This window comes from Marmota monax, unplaced genomic scaffold (genome assembly GCF_021218885.2).
Source record: "Marmota monax isolate L192 unplaced genomic scaffold, Marmota_monax_Labrador192_F-V1.1 WCK01_AAM20220418_F8-fsc00042, whole genome shotgun sequence".
NCBI lineage: Eukaryota > Metazoa > Chordata > Mammalia > Rodentia > Sciuridae > Marmota > Marmota monax.
Genome location: NW_026693008.1, coordinates 9,079,944 through 9,101,312, shown reverse-complemented (window position 1 = coordinate 9,101,312; position 21,369 = coordinate 9,079,944). Strand labels below are relative to the sequence as shown.

The following is a 21,369-nucleotide window of genomic DNA, read 5'->3' as shown; positions in this document are numbered from 1 at the left end:
CTAAACAGGTTCTAAGAAGCCTATACCTGAATGTATTGTGAGTGTGGAATCCATGGATATATTTCCTTTGGGCTGGTGTGAGACCAATGGCCACCCCCTCAGCACTCCTCGCCGGGCACGAGGTATCTTTTCTGGGCAAGAGGATTGATGATTGTTAAGTGATCTGTTGTATGACTTTTACCTATTAGGATGAATAGGGACATTTTAGAGAAAAACTGGTTATCTATTTCTGCATAGGAAATTTTTTATTGCAACAAACATTATCTTCTAGTGTCTGTGGGTTGGCCATCTGGGTGTAACTTAGGTGGGTTCTCTTGGATGTATATTTCTCCAAAGCTTCAGTGAAGGTTTCAGGAAGGGCCAGAGATATCTTAAGTCTTAATGTGGGAAGAATCTGCTCCCAAGTTTACTCAGATGATTATTGGCAAGTGTTGTCCATTCTGGCTGCTATAACAAAATATCATAGACTGAGAAATTTATAAATAACACATCATCGGAGGCTGGGAAATTCAAGAACAGTTGTATCAATGGATTCAGTGTCTGGTGAGGGCCTGTTTCCTGGTTAATAGATAACACCTTCTTGCTGTGTCCTCACATGCTAAAGAAGACTACTAATTCCCTGTGGCCTCTTTTTTGTGGGGAGAGGGTACCAGGAATTGGACTCGGGGGCACTCAACCACTGAGTCACATCCCAAACTCTATTTTGTATTTTATTTAAGGACAGGGTCTCACTGAGTTGCTTAGCGTCTCACTTTTTCTGAGGCTGGCTTTGAACCCCCGATCCTTCTGCCTCAGCCTCCAGAGCTGCTGGGATTACAGGCATGGGCCACTGTGCCCAGCATGATCTAATTACTTTTTTTGGTGGTGCTGGATATTGAACCCAGGGCCTCGTGCATGTGAGGCGAGCACTCTGCTGACCAGCCCCTGATCTAATTACTTTTAAAGACTGCCCCCCTTCCTAATGCCAACATGTTGGTGATTATGTGTCAGTATGAATTTGCAGGATATTCAGACCATAATAACAAAAAGTAATTTCCGTGGGCTATTGGATTGAGAGCCTCAGCTCTTTGCTGGCTATTGACTGGAGGCTTCCCTTAGTTCTTTGGCACATGGATCTTTCCATAGGGCAGTTAATGGCAAGATAACTGGATTCCATCAGAGTGAGGAAGTGAAAAAAAACAAGAGAAGTCGAATAAGATGAAAGCTAGAGTCTTTTTGCAACTTAATCTTGATTTTTTTTTTTTTTTTTTTTGGCGGGCAGGAGGATAACTGGGGATTGAACCCAGGGATGCTTTACCATGGGGCTACATCCCCAGTTCTCTTTTTATGTATTTATTTTTTTAGTTGTTTTTGGACACAATACCTTTATTTTTATTTATTTATTTTTATATGGTGCTGAGGATTGAACCTGGGGCTTCTCATGTGCTAGGCAAGTGCTGTACCGCTGAGCCACAACACCAGCCCCCCCTCCCTTTTAAATTTTTTTTAGTTGTAGATGAACACAATACCTTTATTTATTTTTATGTGGTGCTGGGGATTGAACCCAGTGCTTCACACGCAAGTCTTGCATTCTACCACTGAGCCACAACCCCAGCCACCTCCCAATTCTTTTTATTTTTTATTTTGAGACAAGTTCTTGCTGAGTTGCTGAGGCTGGCCTTGAACTTGCAATCCTTCTACTTCAGCCCCCTCAGGAACTGAGATTACAGTGCAACCTAATCTTAGATGTAATATTCTATCTCCCTTCTCTCTTTTTAAAAAAATCTTTATTTTTAAGTTGTAGTTAGATACAATACCTTTATTTCACTTATTTATTTTTATGTGGTGCTTAGGATTGAACCCAGGGTCTTGCATGTGTAAGGCGAGCACTCTACCGCTGAGCCACAACCTCAGCCCCCTATCTCCCCTCTTTTAAAAACAGTTTTGAGATATAATTAGTATACCATGAAATTTGCTCTTTTGAAGTTTATAATTCCTTGGTTTTAGTATATTCACAGAGTTGTGCTATTAGCTTCATAGTTGATTTGAGAACATATTTTTCATCTCCAAAAGAAATCCCATTCCAACCCCTTCCCAGGGAACCACTAATCTACTTTCTGTCTCCATTGATTTACTTATGTTGAACATTTATTATTAATAGAATCATATAATATGTGCTCTTTTGTGACTATCTCCTTAGCATGTATTCAGAATTAGTGTCTGTTAGTACTTTATTCCTTTATATAGCTGAATAATATTCCATTGTATGGATATGCCACATTTTGTTTATCCATTCCTCAGTTGATGAACATTTGGGTTGTTTCCATTTTTTTACTATTATGAACAATGCTGCTATGAACTTCAGTGTACAAGTTTTATGTAAAGATTTGTGTCTTCATTTCTCTTGGGTACATTCTGATGAGTGGAAATGGTGAGTCATATGGTAACTCTATGTTTTCATGATTTGAGGAAATGCCAAACGGTTTTCCAAAGCAGCTGCTGCATTTTACATCTCTATCAGCAACACATGAGGTCCAGTTGCTGCACATCTCCCCAGTGCTTCTTTTCTTTTCTTTTTTTTTTTTTTGGTGCTAGGGATTGAACCCAGGGGTACTTAACCACTGAGCCACATCCCCAGCCTTTTTATATTTTATTTAGAGTCAGGGTCTTGCTGAGTTGCTTAGGGCCTCACTAAATTGCTGAGACTGACTTTGAACTCATGACCCTTTTGCCTCAGCCTTCTGAGCTGCTGGGATTTCAGGCATGCTCCACCATGCCCAACTCCTTTGTTCATTTTTTGATAGCCATCTTAGTGGGTGTGAAATTATGGTTTTGATTTGCATTTCCCTAATGATTAGTGATGTTGAGCTCTTCTTATATGCTTATTGGACATTAGTATATTGTCTCTGGAAAAATATCTACTCAAGTCCTTCACTATTTTTAAATTGGGTTATTTATCCTTTATTGAGTTGTCAGAGCTCTTTGCATGTTAGAGATATTAATCCTTTATTAGATACATGACTTGGAAATATTTTCCATGGGTTTCTTTTTCACTTTCTTGACGTGCATAAGATTTTATTCTCTTTTATGCACAAAATTTAGTCAAATTTTGTTTTGTACTTTTATTGCCTCTAATTTTGGTGTCATATTTAAGAAATGATTGGCAAATACCAAGTCATGAAGTTTTTTCATTTTTTTTATTAAGAGTTTTATAGCTTTATCTCTTACATTTAGATCATTGATCAATTTTAAGTTCAGTTTTAAATACAATGTAAGATAAGAAAATTCACTTTTCCCGGCACCATATTTTAAAAACTATCCCTTCCCCCATTGAATGGTCTGATTTGTACTTTTGTCAAACCAGTTTCTCATGAATATCTAGTTTTGCTTGGAAAATATTCCTAGGAATTGATTAACCCAGGGACCCTTGAAAATATCAATTTTTGCTCCTTGTATAAAGACTCCTACCCAAAATAATGTGCTTTATTTAGATATTCAAATACATAAGAACTTATATAAAGTAGCAGGTAGCTACCATTTTAAATATGTTAATATAAACAATACATATATAACTTTCTTTTGTCTTATTTTTCTTGACTCCCCACCCCCTTTCTTATAGTACATAAACAGAGGAAAATTGCAGTGGTTCAACCAGAAAAACAGTAAGTAATATAATAGAATGTCTGAGTAGTTAAGTTTGAAATTTAGAATACAGAAATAACTAAAAGTAAGTCATGTTTGTTTCTTGGATGGAAACATAGTCTTTTAATTGGATAGTTTTTATACAAATTAAATAGTTTTTATACTTCTGCTTATAGTATATATATTTTGTATTTGAATAAAAGAAAGGAAATAACAGTCCCCATTCTAGTATTTGTGAAGGAAAAGTAAAAATTGTAGTCAGAAATTATTTGTTATAGTGTCCTTTTTTTTTTTTTTTGCTGTTGGGGATTGAACCCAGGGGTGCTTAACCACTGAGCCACATCCCCAGCCCTTTTTTTTATATTTATATTTTATTTTGAGATAGAGTCTCACTGAGTTGCTTAGGGCCTCACTGTTCCTGAGGATGGCTTTGAATTCACCATCCTCCTGCCTCAGCCTCCCGAGCCACTGGGATTATAGGTGTGTGGCCACCTGTGGCTGGCTGTCACAGTGTCTTGAAGTAGAAGACAACAACTCTAAAAAAAAAAAAAAAATGACATACTTGGAAGAGTGGCTTTGTGCCTTCCAGGAAACTCTTTGTAGCATCTTTACACACAGCTTTTGAGAAGCAATTATTTGGTGGTGGCTTCAAATCTTAAAAGTGCAAAGTTTTCTGTGTTTATATTTATGTTTTTAAACAACAGATTTTGCATTCTCTATTAGTCTGCTTAAGTTTCTCAAACACAGTGCCACAGACTGAATGACTTAAACCTCAGAAATTTGTTTTCTCCTGTTTTTGGAAGTTGGAAAGTCCAGGATCAGTGTGCCAGCCAATTTGGTTCCTCTTCCTGGCTTGCTGATGTCTACCATCTGGTGGTGTCCTCCTTTGGTGAAGAAATTCATTCATTCATTTATATTCCCTTACTGTCTCTCCCACCTCTTCTTATAAGGCCACCAATACTATCAGATTATGGCTCTACTCTTAAGACCTCATTTAATTTTAATTAATCCCAAAAGCCTGACCTCCAAATATAGTAAGGATTAAGACTTTGACATAGGAATTTGGCAGGAGGGATACAATGTCTTCTATAGAAAATTCTATTAGCTATCTAATTTATAATTTATTTATAACTGCCTTTGTGTCTGTATGGTTAATAAAACTGGCACAATTCTAGTGTCTTGGGATGCTGAGGCAGGAGGATCTCAAGTCAAGGCCAGCCTCAGCAGCTTAGCAAAATAAAAAATAGAAAGGGATGGGGATATAGTCAATGTTAAAGTGGTTCAACCTCCAGTGCCCCCCGCCAAAAAAAAAAAAAAAAAAACTGACAATAGAAGTGGGAAGAATTTCAGATACAGAAGTAAGATAACAGTGACAGTACTGGCCTTGGATTTTTCCTCAGCTTAGTTGTTAAGACCAGTCCACAGCTTTAGCCAGGAATCATTCTAAAAAGGTAAATTAGCCTATTTTAGGGATTGCTACATACAGAATGAGTTTCTGTGTTTTTTCTCTAATAAAATAATTTTTAAAAAATTTTGAAATTGACATAAGAAATATTTCTGTTCTGTGACTGCTGAAAAATTAATAGTTTACTTGTGGTTTAGGAATCCCACAAGAAATTTCATAATTTCTTGAAAACATGAATGAAAGTAAAATTCATCTGAATAAGCAGTTTTACAACACAGACTGTTGACTCATTAAATCTTGCACACAATTTGAAAAGCAATTGCTGTTGTTAAATAAAATTATGATGAAAGAAGGACTTTATGCTGACTGCCACATTTGCTGTCTTAAATTTGAAGGAAACGAACCCTCATGCTTAGCTGATCTTAAGGTTGATCTCACTGTTTGCTGTGTTTTCCTAACCTAGAGTACCATCCTCCAGGACTATCCACGAGGGTCTGAAGAGTCAGGAGTCAAACTCCACAGACTCAGGTATGATAAACATTTATATCTTATAGCGAAGAGGACCTTTAATTTCTTTTCATGGACTGTATCTTACATTTGATTTATAGAATGTGGCTTCATAGAGGAGCCTCCTAATTGAGACCCTGGAGTTATAACTGTCTAAGATGTATTTAGTTTTATAATCACCTGTAGGCAGATATTTCTACCCATTTCTAATTATAGGTGTTCTTCACTGATTAGCAGTTGGGTGCCAAAGACTCTGGGGGTTGATGTTACCATTCCCGACTTGGGATAAAGAACCTGAGGCTTTCCAGGCATTGCTCTTTCTTAAGCTTTGCTTGAGAGGTGGTTAACTCTTTATATGTAAATTTTACAGTTACAATTGTATCAGAGGCAATGTCTGATAAGGGATATAAGGATCCTTGCTAGAAGTTTATGTTTTGTCCAGGGTCTTTCTGGAACTATTCTTGACTACTCCTGTGCTGGCTGTGTAATGCTTAGCATCATGATTATGTATATTCTAGCACAGATTGGGTGTTCAGGTGCTCTAAAAAGGAAACCAGAGCTCAAGAGAGCTCACATTGCATATGAGTGGAAGGCTGAGAAATGGAACTTAACTGTTTCTCAAGTTCAAAACCTGTACATTTGTCTCTTCTACCCATTAACTTTTTATTACATCATTTATACCCAGAAGATTGGGACTATGTCGACTACTTATTTTTTTGCATTGCTGGCCATTTTGATGCCCACTGCAATTTCAGAACATCTTATATGTGACCACAGCCAAGTCATCTTGGTTTAGGTTTTGTCATAGTTCAGGTTCCCTGGGAAACAGTATGAGACTCTGATATTTGCATGCAGGAGTCTGACTGGGGAGTGCTTTGGTAACAACTTCTGGAAGGAGTGAAGGAAGCAGGTTTGCATACAGAGAGAAGTTGAAGCACAAGGTAGTTGCAATAGAAGTTTCTTATCCTCCCACAAGGAGCCTTAGAACTGATCTAAAGCACATAGTTGTCCATAATTCAGGCTTTGTGGCCACTCATTACTTGTTATTAGAAGTAGACTTCAGCTCTCTCTACCTCAAAAGGAATGGGACCTTGGATGAGATGGCTCTTTCCTGCTGAGGGCAGTCCCCAGATCAGGGCAACTGTAGAACAGACTTGTAACTGAGAGCTATAAACTGCCAATATTCCTTAGTAACAGAGGCATGACTACCTTAATTCTGCTAAGAGGAATCTAGATGGCAGAGTGGCAGAGTTCAGATAGAAAAGTGGATGGTGACAGATAACCACCATGCTAAAACCACATTCTTTTTTTTTTTTTTAATTTTTTTAGTCGTAGGTGAACACAATAAATACCTTTATTTTCTTTCTTTATTTTTGTATGGTGCTGAGTATTGAACCCAGTGCCTCACACATGCTAAGCAAACACTCTACCACTGAGCTACAGCTGCAGCCCCAAGACTGCATTCTTAATTAAAGGGAGAACATTATGAATGTAAGTCCTGTCAATAGTGGACATTGTACACACACCTGCTTTCCTTAATGGTGGATAAAAGAGCAGTATCCATCAAAGGAGCCTCTGCTGCATATCAAATGAAGATGTTTAATGTCTTTTTAAATTTTCTACATTCAGTAGCTGAAATGTCAGTTGCTGTGAGGAATTATTAAAAAAAATTTAAGAACATTATTTATTCAGAAAATATTTGAATTTGGTGTCAAAGCCTTGTTGCACCCACTGCACACAAAAGGAACCCAGAGATGTTGGCACAGCACACTTTCAGCCCTCTGAGAAATCCCAGAGATGGGAGAATTCACATGGTATCAGATCTGCCAGATTATTTGTTTGGTGGGTTTTAGAAGACAAACTTTAGTTCTGGATAATATGCAGTGTCAATTCCTAGAAATATTCCTGAATAGATTATCAAATAGTTGGTATTTGAAGAACTAAAATTGTTGATTGTCAGGAATCATCATTGGTTCATGAAGTACATTTTCTACTTCTTTATTGTTAGAAGTAAAGGGCTCTAGAATAGTGTTACATTCAATCCAGGAGTTAATGAGCATGTAATTCAGGACATTTGTTTGATTTCAGTAGGGTGATGACCTCTGTAAGGCTAGTATAAGGTAAGTATAAGCTTTCTAAATATAAATTATTTCAAGAGCATTCTCAAACACTATATTAAGCTTCAAAATATGTAACTCATTGGTAGAGTGCTTCCTTAGAATGCATGAGGTCCTGGGTTTGATCCCCACCACTTCAGAGAAAGAGGGAGGGAAGGGAAAAAGGGAAAAGGAAAAGAATCATAGAAAAAGAAAACACATAATCTCCAAACTAATCTAATGGTTTATTTGCTTGGTTCCCACCCCTGTGCCCCTGGTAATTCAGCATTAGAAACATGGGATAGAGAATGACTGTTCTTAATATTTGTTTTACTTCATTTCTCAGTTATGATTAATGGAAAATATTGCTGTCCAAAGATATACTTCAACCACCGTTGCTTCTCAGGGCCATATCTTAACAAAGGAAGAATTGCTGAGCTGCCTCAATGTGTAGGACCTGGAAACTGTGTTCTGGTCCTCAGAGAGGTAAGATTCTAGCTTAGAGCAGAAGAACTTGGAAATATAAGGAGTCTCCTAGGGCTCATTCATACAGGAGCCATATTTGATAGAACTGAGAACTCTTGATTTTATAAAAAGTTACTAACTTTTCTCATATACAGTATTCCCCATCCTTTATCCATGTGGTGTGTGTTCCAAGACCTTAGTGAATGCCTGAAAACATGGATAATACCAAACCTTTTATATGTTGTGTTTTTTCCCTTATATACATACCTATTGTATTAGTTGGGTTTTGTTTTGTTTTTGTTACTATAGTGGAATACCCAAGGCAAGCTACTTATGAGGAAAGAGAGGTTTATTTGGCTCATTTTTTGGAGCCTGAAATTCCAAGACAGGTGGCTCCAGATCAGCCTCTCGTGATGTTCTTCTTGGCTGATGTTCGTGATATTACATGGCAGGAATGCTTGTGTGAGAAAGAGATCACAGTATCAAACAGGAAGCCAGAGAGAAATGAAGGTCCCACAATCCTTCCAAAGGCATGTCCCCAAATGGCCTGTGTATCTCCAATAGGCTCTACCTCTTAAAGGTCCCATCACCTCATCACCTCCCACATCTATCATTCTGGGGACCAAGGTTTCAACACATGAATTTTGGTAGAACACATTCAAATCAGTACCTATGATAAAGTTTTAGTTTATAAATAAGACACAATAAGAGATCAACAACAATAATGAATAATATGACAATTATAACAATATACTATAATAAAAGTTATATGAATGTGGAATCTCTCAAGATATCTTACTGTGCTATATTTACTTTTCTAATTGTAATGATCTGAGCTTATACAGTGCCTACATGATGAGATGAGGGAATGATGTAGGCATTGTGATATGGCATTAGGCTACTTAAAGGGTTACTTGAACATAAGCTCTGTGATACCTCAATAGTTGATCTAATAACTGGCACAGCTGCTAAGTGACTAACAGATGTGTAGTGTATACAGATGGATACTATGGACAAAGGGGTGATTCATATCCCAGGAAGAATAGTGCAGTTTAAAAACTTAAAAACTTTTATTTCTGGAATTTTCCACTTAATATTTTTGGACTTTGGTTGACTGTAGATAAAGTTAAGTACTGGACAGCATATTGAGCACATAATTATTTCTACTCCCCTAAAAACATTCATCTAAGTAATTCTTCATATGGCAGTAATTCTTCTACTTTTGTCAGCATGGAGGGGTGTTCTGTCAGACACCACATGAGAACTGTGTGATGTGAACTAATAAGTCTATGACTTGGAGACTATGTGATATTAATCAAGGACCAAGCTATTCATGATAAAGCTGTTCATCTGCTGGACTTGCAGTGCCTCTCAGCCATTGTGCTGTACTGTGGATAACAGATCTGAGGATCTATCAAACTTTTAAGCCTTCAGGGTAGCAACTTGCAGGATCTGGGGAAGCTAGAGCTTCTGGGCCACACTCCTCAAGTCTCCATAAGGCTCAGCTATCTATAGTTTTTAGTGTCCCAAACAAATGTAATCTTCTGTGTGTGCTACAACTGGGAAAACATTTTAGAAGCATGTGCTAGAGTACTTTAAAATTTATGGTGCCTGTTTTTTCATGACCATTTTGAATGTTTAAGAGGACTGTTATTCTTTATTTGCAACTTTGGGCAACTACCATATGTTTGGTTTTATTATTTTGTTAATCTTAATTAATGTGACTAGAATTATTCTCTAAACAATTGTCTTAACAATCTATGGGATAGCAAGAGTGCCATGGTGCTAATGATCTGTTTTTCTCCTTCCCTACCCATATTTCTTTCTGCTTTAAAACCGAGTTCAGGTCCTCACTTTACTTATAAATGCAGCCTATAAACCCAGTCGTGTCCTTCGGGAGCTCCAATTGGACAAAGACTCTGTGTGGCATGGATGTGGAGAAGTCCTAAAAGCCAAGTGAGTAGATTCCTCTGCTCTCTATTCTTGTTTGTCTTTAACAGGTCACAGAATCAGTTCTTATGTGGATTACGTCAGATGCTTATGTTTTCTAGGGTAGTGTTGCTTTATCTTTTATTTGTGGTGAAGAACCAAGCTGATTTTCTTTTTTAGATTCCATTCTGTCATGGATCAAAACATTTACAAAATATGATAAAAATGAATTATAAGAAATATAAAATTTAAGACACAAAATTGCAAGAACAATTTCCTATTAGATTCAAGAGACATAAAATTTTCCAGTTGACTCTTACTTTCTGACCGTGCATGGATGACAATTGGCAAGTCATACTATCCTTGAACCACCTTCTGAGGATCACTACCCACTAATAAAGAAAGACTTAAGGAAACACCACTTTTGTGTTTATACTAATTAGTGAGATTACTATTTGAAAATCTTCACAGGGCTAGGGTTATGGCTCAGTGGTGGAGTGCTTGCCTAGCACGTGCGAGGCCCTGGGTTCCATCCTCAGCACCACATAAAAATAAATAAGTAAAATAAAGGTATTGTGTCCAACTGCAACTAAAAAATAAAATATTATAATTTGTTCATTTAAATAACTCAGCTTTTAGTTGTCACATCTTACTAGATTTAAGTCTAATGTTGTTTTCAGAGACCTCAAACTCGGTAGGACTCAGAATATTCTAAGAACAAAAAAATATTGTTCAGCTATTTAGTATGCTTGGTTTTTCTTTGTATAATCACTGGCTAAATAAATCTGTCATCTGATTTCTTCCAACGGTAGATATAAGGGAAAAAGTTATCGGGCTACTGTTGAAATAGTGAAAACAGCAGATCGGGTAACTGAATTCTGCCGGCAAACCTGTATTAAACTGGAATGCTGTCCTAACCTCTTTGGTCCACGGATGGTTCTGGATACATGTTCTGAGAACTGCTCTGTACTTACAAAGACCAAATACAGTAAGTCATGTTTTTCAAATATATTAATTATAGCAACTGACCATACCTTATATATTGGAATTTTTAATTTTTGCAGACATACTTATATATAACATGAGTACACAAACATTTTCTGTAAAGAACCAGATAATAAATATTCTATGCTATGGGTCATGTGGTCTCTCTCACATATTCTTTTTATTCTGTTGTATTTTCATTTTTTTTTTAATTTATTTTTTTATTGGTTGTTCAAAACATTGTAAAGCTCTTGACATATCATATTTCATACATTAAATTCAAGTTGGTTATGAACTCCCAATTTTACCCCAAATACAGATTGCAGAATCACATCGGTTACACATCCACATTTTTACATAATGCCCTATTAGTAACTGTTGTATTCTGCTACCTTTCCTATCCTCTACTATCCCCCCTCCCTCCCCTCCCATCTTCTCTCTGTACCCCATCCACTGTAATTCATTTCTCTCCTTGTTTATTTTCCCATTCCCCTCACAACCTCTTATATGTAATTTTGTATAACAATGAGGGTCTCCCTCCATTACCATGCAATTTCCCTTTTCTCTCCCTTTCCATCCCACCTCATGTATCTGTTTAATGTTAATCTTTTCTTCCTGCTCTTCCTCCCTGCTCTGTTCTTAGTTGCTCTCATTATATCAAAGAAGACATTTGGTATTTGTTTTTTAGGGATTGGCTAGCTTCACTAAGCATAATCTGCTCTAGTGCCATCCATTTCCCTGCAAATTCTATGATTTTGTCATTTTTTAGTGCTGCGTAATACTCCATGGTGTATAAATGCCACATTTTTTTTTATCCATTCATCTATTGAAGGGCATCTGGGTTGGTTCCACAGTCTAGCAATTGTGAATTGTGCTGCTATGAACATCGATGTAGCAGTATCCCTGTAGTACGCTCTTTTAAGGTCTTCAGGGAATAGTCCAAGAAGGGCAATAGCTGGGTCAAATGGTGGTTCCATTCCCAGCTTTCCCAGGAATCTCCATACTGCTTTCCAGATTGGCCGCACCAGTTTGCAGTCCCACCAGCAATGTACAAGAGTACCCTTTTCCCCACATCCTCTCCAGCACTTGTTGTTGTTTGACTTCATAATGGCTGCCAATCTTACTGGAGTGAGATGGTATCTTAGGGTGGTTTTGATTTGCATTTCTCTGACTGCTAGAGATGGTGAGCATTTTTTCATGTACTTGTTGATTGATTGTATGTCCTCCTCTGAGAAGTGTCTGTTCAGGTCTTTGGCCCATTTGTTGATTGGGTTATTTGTTTTCTTATTGTTTAATTTTTTGAGTTCTTTGTATACTCTGGATATTAGGGCTCTATCTGAAGTGTGAGGAGTAAAAATTTGAAATAAAATACTTGGGAATCAACCTAACAAAAGAGGTGAAAGATTTATATAATGAAAACTACAAAACCCTAAAAAGAGAAGTAGAAGAAGATCTTAGAAGATGGAAAAATATACCCTGTTCATGGATAGGCAGAACTAACATCATCAAAATGGCGATATTACCAAAAGTTCTCTATAGGTTTAATGCAATGCCAATCAAAATCCCAACGGCATTTCTTGTAGAAATGGATAAAGCAATCATGAAATTCATATGGAAAAATAAAAGACCCAGAATAGCAAAAGCAATTCTAAGCAGGAAGTGCGAATCAGGCGGTATAGCGATACCAGACTTAAAACTATATTACAGAGCAATAGTAACAAAAACAGCATGGTACTGGTACCAAAACAGGAGGGTGGACCAATGGTACAGAATAGAGGACACAGAGACTAATCCACAAAGCTACAACTATCTTGTATTTGATAAAGGAGCTAAAAGCATGCAATGGAGGGAGGATAGCATCTTCAACAAATGGTGCTGGGAAAACTGGAAATCCATATGCAACAAAATGAAACTGAATCCCCTCCTCTCGCCATGCACAAAAGTTAACTCAAAGTGGATCAAGGAGCTAGATATCAAATCAGAGACTCTGCGTCTGATAGAAGAAAAAGTTGGCTCTGATCTACATATTGTGGGGTCGGGCTCCAAATTACTTAATAGGACGTCCATAGCCCAAGAGTTAATAACAAGAATAAATAAATGGGACTTACTTAAACTGAAAAGTTTTCTCTCAGCAAGAGAAACAATAAAAGAGGTAAATAGGGAGCCTACATCATGTTGTATTTTCATTTTAAAGAACCCTTTTTAAAAATGTACGATTACAATTTTAGCTGAAGGACCATACCAAAATAGGCCATAGGTCCTAGTTTGCCAACTTCCATGTGGCCCTTGTATAAATTAGATGTTGCATTAAATAGGATATGACATTCATTTATATGATTTTCAGGTATTTATTATGTGCCTACTGTGTGAGCACTGGCATATATTAATAAAACAAAATTCCTGTCCTGAGTTTTCATGTAATTTGGGATAGATAATAAATGAACAGCTATAGAGAGTTAAGTACAAGAGGTAGGGAATAAAGCAAGGTGATCAAGTGCAGTAGAGGAGTGAGGAAGGCTAGGCCTGGGGTGCTGTATATACAGGTGATCAAGAAAGTCTTCTGACAGGGAACACCTGAAGGAAACAAGAACATAGCTGTGCAGACATCTTGGTAGAAAGGGTATTGAGGGCACAGGCTTGAGGCAGGAGCTTTCTCAGTGTTGTGAAGAGCAGCGAAGTAGGCCCAGCGGTTGCAGAGGCATAAATAGCAGGAGAGGAGGAAGTTGTAGTCTCACTTTGAAGTATGCTGACACCTGTTTCCTCTCTGTGCTTATCTTTTCTCCTTTATGAAACTGAGATGGGGTTATGTAGGATGAAATTTCAGGTGGGAGCCTCATTAAGGCATTGTTACCCAAAGCTAAAATTCTGATCCTGCTTTTCTTTAAATCCCACAAGCCCTCTGTCACTTGGGAGAATTAGCACAGATGAGGAGTTTACTGTGTTAAATTTGAAAAGATTTCTTTTAGGGCTGTGTGCCTCTTAAACTTTATGGCACATGCAGATTACCTGAGGATCTTGTTAAAATGGATTCTGGTTATTAGAGGTGTGGGTCTATGAGCCTGAATGTCTGCTTTCTAGCAAGCTCCCTGAGGTGACTGATGTTGCTGATCCAAGGCTTAGACCTTGTATGGCAAGCTTTCTAATCAATATTTGAATTAAAAAATCATGTAAGAGTCTAACTTTCGAGTTTCTGTTTGTATATATTGGATTGTAAACTCTGTAAGGGTATAGATTATTTTAGTCTATTGTATCAGAGTTTGGAAAATTAGAGCTATTAGGAGCTAGATGAAAAATACTATTCAGATAAATGCACATATAACACTTTGGGCCTTTGAAGATTTGTGAATTTTATTATGCTTTTTGTCTGAATATATCTTTCATAATGATACAGTTGAAACTAGCCTAGATTTTAGGAGCATCTGTAATTTTTTCCTAATTAGTAATGATAATAAATGAACTTTAACCTTTAAGAAGAATTCATTTGTGTAGAAAGTTCCATTATATATTTTTTAAAATATTTTTTGTGGATGGACACAATACCTTCATTTTATTTTTATGTGATGCTGAGGATTGAACCCAGTGCCTCCAACGTGTGAGGCAAGCACTCTACCACTGGGCTACAACCCCAGCCCCAATTATGTTTTGATATTGCCTTAATCCATAACCCAGAGATAGACTATGTATTTCATTTTTGAATTATCTATGTATTCTAAAATTTAAATGAAAAGAATAAAGTTGAAGGACTTTTCACTTTCTCTATTTTTAAATCATAAAGCTATAGTATCAAAAGAGCACCACATAAAAATAAAGGCATTGTGTTGTTGTCCATCTACACCTAAAAAATAAATATTAAAAAAAAGAGTAGTGAAATAAAACAATGGGATAGAGTATAGGGTCCAGAAATAGAGCCAAATTTATATGGTCAAATGATTTTCAACAAGGGTGACCAAGGAATTTAATAGGGAAAGGAGATTCTTTTCAACAAATGGGACTAATACAACTGGACATACAAATAGGAAAAACAAAAACAAAAAAAAAACAACTCTTTAACTCCTACCTCATAACTCATATAAAAGTTAATTTAAGATCTATTATAGACCTAATGTAAAAGCTATAACTGTAAAGAAGAAAACAAGGAGAATATATTCAAGTTAGAAAGATTTGGGGGGACTCAAAGATTTCCTAGAGAGGACTCAGAAATACACTAACATAAAGGAAAAATTAATAAGTTAAATATTACCAAAATTAAAAACTTCTACTCTTCAAGCCAAGTGCAATGGTGCACGCCTGTAATCCCAGTGGCTTAGGAGGCTGAGACAGGAGGATTGCAAGTTCAAAGCCAGCCTCAGCAACAGCAAGGTGCTAAGCAACTCAGTGAGACCCTATATCTAAATAAAATACAAAATAGGGCTGGGGATGTGGCTCTGTGGTTGAGTGCCCCTGAGTTTAATCCCCAGTACCCCCCATCCCCAAATTTTGCTCTTCAATACTTTTTTTTTGGGGGGGGGGGGGGTGGCAGGTACCAGGGAATGAACCCAGGTGCTTTTAACCACTGAACCATGTCTCCAGCCTTTTTTTTTTATTTTTAATTTTGAGACGGGGTCTCGTTAAGTTGCTTAGGGCCCACTAAGTTACTGCAGCTGGCTTTGAACTTGTGATCCTCCTGCCTCAGCCTCCCAAGCCACTGAGATTACAAGCATGTGCCACCACACCCAGCAATAATACTATTTTCAAAAAAGAAAAGGGGCTGGGGTTGTGGTTCAGTGGTAGAGTGCCTGCCTTGCACATGTGAGGCACTGGGTTGGATCCTCAGCACCACATAAAAATAAATAAAGGTATTGTGTCCATCGACAACTAAAAAAATACTTAAAAGTAACATGCATATCCAGCAAAGAACTTCTCTTCAGAATATATTAAATCCCACAACTTAATAATAAAAAGGGGAATTTTAAAATGACACATCCGGTGGCTGCTTGACATTTTGAATATACTACATACCTCTGAATTGTGGAGGTTTTTTCCCCCTCTGTTACTGGGGATAGAACCCAGGGGCTAGCACTAAGCTATTCTCCTAGCTCCTTTTTTTTTTTTTTTTTCCTTTTTTTGAGACAGAGTCTTGCTAAATGCTAAGGCTGAGATCTTGAGATCATCCTTCCTTAGCCTCACAAGTAGCTAGGATTACAGATGTGTGCTAATGCGGCTAGCTGAATTATACACTTTTAAATAGTCATTTGTATGTTATGTGAGTTTCACCCCCAGGGGAAGGCGAGAAGGAGGGAAAAAGAAAATAAAATGTTTTGGAATTATAAAGTGGTAATGATTGCACAACATATTTATACTAAAATCACTGAATTATATACACTTTAAACTGTTGAATTTTATGTTAGGTGAATTATATCTCAATAAACTATTTAGGAACAAAAAGGGCTGCAGATGTAGTTCAGAGGTAGGTGCTTATCTAGCATATGAGTGAGGACCCTGCATGCAGTCCACAGAACCAAAAAAAAAATTTTAAGTAAAATTAAAAATGAAATAAAAGTTTAAAACTACAAATGAAAGACTTGCATATGTATTTCAAGAAAGAAGATATACAAGTGTCCAATAATCACATGAAAAAGTGTACAATATCATTAGTCATCAGGGAAATTTGCAAATTAAAACTACAATGAGATTTGTAGTAACGTGGATGGAACTGGAAGACATTATAAAGGAAATAAATCATGCACAGAAAGACAAATATTGCATGTTCTCAATTATATTTAGAAGCTAAAAAGCTGATCTCCTATAAATAGAGAATAGAATAGGGATCACCATAATCTGAATTAGGGTGTGGCAGAGGGGAATAGAAAGAGCATGACTAATGGGCATAGGGATGCAGTTTGATAGGAGCAATAACTCATAATGTTTATAGCACAATAGCATAACTATGGTTGACAAAACCTAATTGTGTATTTCAAAATAGCTAGTAGAGAGGATTTTGAATGTTCATAACAAACAATATATCTTCAAGGTGATAATTATGCCATTTATCCTGATCTGATCATTACTGATTGTATACATGCATTGAAATACTGTACCCCACAAATATGTGCAATCACTGTGTGTCAATTAACAACAAAAAATATATTTTGTTTTATTTGTTTAGCAGTACTCGGGATTGTACCCAGGGTTTCTTGTGTTCTAGGCAAGTGCTCTACCACAGAGCTATATCCCCAACACTTTTAAAATATTATTTTGAGACAGTTGTACTAAATTGCTCAGGTTGACATTAAAGATACAATCCTCCTGCATCAACCTGCTGAGTAGCTAAGATTACAGGTGTTTGCTACCCGGCTAATAAAAGTAGCTTTTAAAAGACAAAAACAAACAATAGAAACTAAAGTGAGAACTCACTACATTGACTGAAATGAAAGACTGACAATACTACTACTGGTTTGCAAAGTGTAGAAAACCTAAATCTCCCATACTTTGCAGGTGGGAATGTAAAATTACACATCCATTTTGGAAAGCTAGTAGCTTCTTTAAAAGTAATGATATATGTGGCTGGGGTTGTGGCTCAGTAGTAGAATGCTCACCTAGCACATGAAAAGCCCTGGGTTTGATCCTCAGCACCACATAAAAATAAATAAAATAAAGGTATTGTGTCCAACTACAACTAAAAAATAAACATTTTTTTTAAAAAGTTAATGATATGTCCTCTCTATGATCCAGCAACTATATTTTTAGGTGTTTATACAAAGCAATGAAAACATGTGCATTAAAAGCCTTGTACATGAATGTTCATTGTAAACAAATTATATTCATAACCCAAATACAGCCCAAGTACCCATCAATAAGAAAGTAGATAAACTGGTACATTTCTACAGTGGAATGCTATTCACAAACAAAATGGAATAAATTTGTATACATGATAACAGATGAAACTCGAAAACATTATCCTGTGTAAAAGAAGCCACATATTTAAAAAAACTACCTTCTGTGTGGCTCCATAGAGATATAAAACTAATCTGTCATCATGGAAATTAGAATAGTGGTTGCTCTGGGAGGGAATGACTGGGTTAATGAAGATGTTCTATATCTTGATATGTGGAGGATTATTCAGGTTTATTCACCTGTCAGTATTAATTATATCAAATACTTATCTCCTTATTCCACTATATGGAATTTAAGCCTCAGTCAAATATACTATACCTGTTTACTGCTATGTTAATAAACTCTCTTGTGGTTTTAAGGTGCATAGCAATAATAAAGCAACTTTTATTTTTCTTTATCATCCACATTTAGCACATTATTATGGAAAGAAGAAAAATAAAAGAATTGGAAGGCCCCCTGGTGGGCATAGTAACTTAGCTTGTGCCCTGAAAAAAGCCAGTAAGAGGAGAAAGAGAAGGAAAAATGTTTTTGTTCATAAGAAGAAACGTTCCTCTGCATCTGTTGATAATACCCCAGTGGGCTCACCCCAGGTATGATATCTGTAATGTACCCATCATCTCTAGCAACCACTGCTTTATAATTCGAACACAGAAAGAATATCTGCAGGTGGTTCTAATTCAGATCTGTAGCCAATAGAAGATGTTTTTGTGGCCCAGGAACTGGTTTGTCCTGAATTTCAATGAGACTTGTCTCTTTTTCCTCTAGGGAAGTGGGGGTGAAGATGAGGATGATGCAGATGAAGGGGATGATGATTCCCTAAGTGAGGACAGTACATCTGAGCAGCAGGATGAGCTACAGGAAGAGTCAGAAATGTCCGAAAAAAAGTCATGCTCCTCTTCTCCCACCCAAAGTGAGATATCCACTTCACTGCCCCCAGACAGACAAAGGAGAAAAAGAGAACTTCGCACTTTTTCATTTTCTGATGATGAAAATAAACCTCCTTCGCCAAAGGTACAATTATTTAAAATGGTTTTTTCCCCATTTTAATTTTCTTCTAGAATCTAATTGTTAATGATGCAGGCATTCCACTTCTTTTTTTAAAATTTTTATAGTTAGACAGCATGCCTTTATTTATTTGTTTATTTTTATGTGGTGCTGAGGATCAAACCCAGTGCATCACAAGTGCAAGGCAGGCACTCTGCCACTGAGCTACAGCTTCAGCCCTCCACTTCTTTTAATACAAGCTAATGATTCCAAAGACAGTGATTTACATGTGTTTCAAGTATTATTTGGAGGAGATCATCTATTTATGAGGGGCACAATCTCTCAGCAGCTGCTTAAGTTAAAAAAACTTAATTGCTAGTTTATTTTAGAGCCTGTCATTTAATTTAGGGAAAACTGCCTTTTTTTTTTTCTCCCTAACTATTGTAGTTTGACACAATGCCTTTATTTTATTTATCTATTATTATGTGGTACTGAGGATCGAACCCAGTGCCCCACACATGCCAGGCAAGCACCCCACCACTGAGCCACAACCACAGCCCAGGAAAATTGCCTTTTAATATGTTCATAATATGTATGGTTTTTGTAGAAATAGTTATTTATCTTTTTGATTCTGGTTAAGCTATCTTGTTTACTATACTTAATATATGCATATATGTATATTATATAATGTGTGTGTGTGTGTGTGTGTGTGTGTGAGATAAGATTGCAATTTAGTTATTGTTTTACTGTTTTGCCTGTAATCCCAGCAACTTGGGAGACTAAGGCAGGAGGATTACAAATTTGAGGCCAGCCTGGATAACTTGGTGAAACCCTGTCTCAAAATAAAAAGGGGTGGAGATATAGCCCGGCACCCCAGTGCTGGGATGGTGTGAAATTATTATTTTAAAAACGGATTACTTTTTTAAAATGTACCATGAGCAAGAGCAATAAAAGGTCTCTTGTGACAATTTGGTTAGCCTTCTCATTGAAAATACCATCTCATTCACTTTAGTACTCTAGCAGAGACCAGCTGAAATAGACCAAGAACAAATAGGAGAGTTAAAAACTTTTTTCTGTTAAATTGTCCCACTTATTTGTGCTGAAACTCTGAGATGAATTCTTCCTTTTTGATAATGTTGTGTTATAATATAAATTTCCTGAGTATCTAATGCATGTAGGGTTTTTCCATCTTTGTTGGGGGAAATCATGTCCTAAGATCACTTTAAATCCTGTCTTGAAGGGTTATTAACTTATGGAGAGACTTTTTTCAGATAAAATAGCTCTTACACCCTTTGGTTTGATTTTGTTGTGGGGAATGAAGGAAATAAGGATTGAAGTTGCTGAAAGGCTTCATTTGGATAGTAATCCCCTGAAGTGGAGCGTGGCAGATGTCGTTCGGTTCATCAGATCCACGGACTGTGCTCCATTAGCAAGAATATTCCTAGACCAGGTAATTGCAGATACCTATAATCTATAATAATATTGTCTTTTAGCAAAGAACTATTTGTGTAATAGTGAACAATTTATTTACAAGTTTTAGGAAAAATGTTTGATCCAAAACTAAGGCATTGTTTAATTCCCGTTTGGGGAGGAAAAAAAGATGATTAGAAGTTATTTATCTAACCTGCCTCATGGTTGAAGCAAATTTTCATCCATCCATTTTTCTCAGAAATTTGGTTTTGTTCCCCATGTATTTAAATGGATTGAAATCAAGCAAGCCTTGCTTAACTCTCATCTTTTAAAAAAATAATGATTTATTTTATCTTTTATTAAAATAATGGCTTATTTTTAAAAATACCATTTGTCATGTGTCAAGCTGTAAAGTAACAATCAGGTTTTTTTTTTTTATTTTTAGTTGTAGACGGACACAATACATTTATTTTGTTTATTTATTTATTTATTTTAATGTGGTGCTGTGGATCGAACCCAGTGCCTTCATGTTCTAGGGCAAGTGCTCCACCACTGAGCCACAACCCCAGCCCAGTGACAATCAGTTTTAAGGTAGATTTCCTGAAACCCAAGTAGTTCATTTGGGCTGGGGATATAGCTCAGTAGTAGAGTGCTTGCCCAGCATGCATGAGTTCCTGGATTCAATTTCTTGTACCACAAAAAAGGAAAAAAAAAAAAAAACAGAACAAATAGTGGCCCTAATTAAAATAAATTTTGTTTTGATAATTGAAGTTATTCAAAACTGAACATCTTTGAAGAGCTTATCATGTTTTTATGAATGTTACAAAGTAGGAGAATATTAAAGTTTATAGTTAATGTTTTGTTTCAGATTGAGAAAGAGCCCTCTAAAAATATATTTCTTTTAGCACAGTTAGTTGCCAGTTAACAGGGTTCAACAGCTTACTGAAATGAATTTCTGCTGAGCAGAGAGGCTCTATAGAATGGATTTTCATCCATGGTAAAATTTCTTATCCACTTTGAAGCTTCCTTAGGTGGAGGACATTGGAGCCACTTAAAAGGAGATGTGTGACACTTGTGTAAAGGGAAAGGTAATGA

The 21,369-nt window shown here is 36.6% G+C and overlaps 1 protein-coding gene across 5 annotated transcripts in view; it reads left to right on the top strand.

Moving 5' to 3' along the window:
• Sfmbt1 (Scm like with four mbt domains 1) overlaps positions 1 to 21,369 on the top strand; it is a 139,999-nt gene that overhangs the window by 113,396 nt on the left and 5,234 nt on the right. For all 5 annotated transcript variants that reach the window (XM_046452845.2, XM_046452843.2, XM_058582135.1 and 2 more), the window contains 9 exons: positions 9 to 122; positions 3,599 to 3,641; positions 5,490 to 5,554; positions 7,976 to 8,115; positions 9,941 to 10,050; positions 10,836 to 11,011; positions 18,292 to 18,470; positions 18,646 to 18,891; positions 20,186 to 20,314. In XM_046452845.2, the coding sequence (XP_046308801.1) occupies positions 9 to 122; positions 3,599 to 3,641; positions 5,490 to 5,554; positions 7,976 to 8,115; positions 9,941 to 10,050; positions 10,836 to 11,011; positions 18,292 to 18,470; positions 18,646 to 18,891; positions 20,186 to 20,314 (1,202 nt within the window). The remainder of the gene's footprint in view (positions 1 to 8; positions 123 to 3,598; positions 3,642 to 5,489; positions 5,555 to 7,975; positions 8,116 to 9,940; positions 10,051 to 10,835; positions 11,012 to 18,291; positions 18,471 to 18,645; positions 18,892 to 20,185; positions 20,315 to 21,369) is intronic.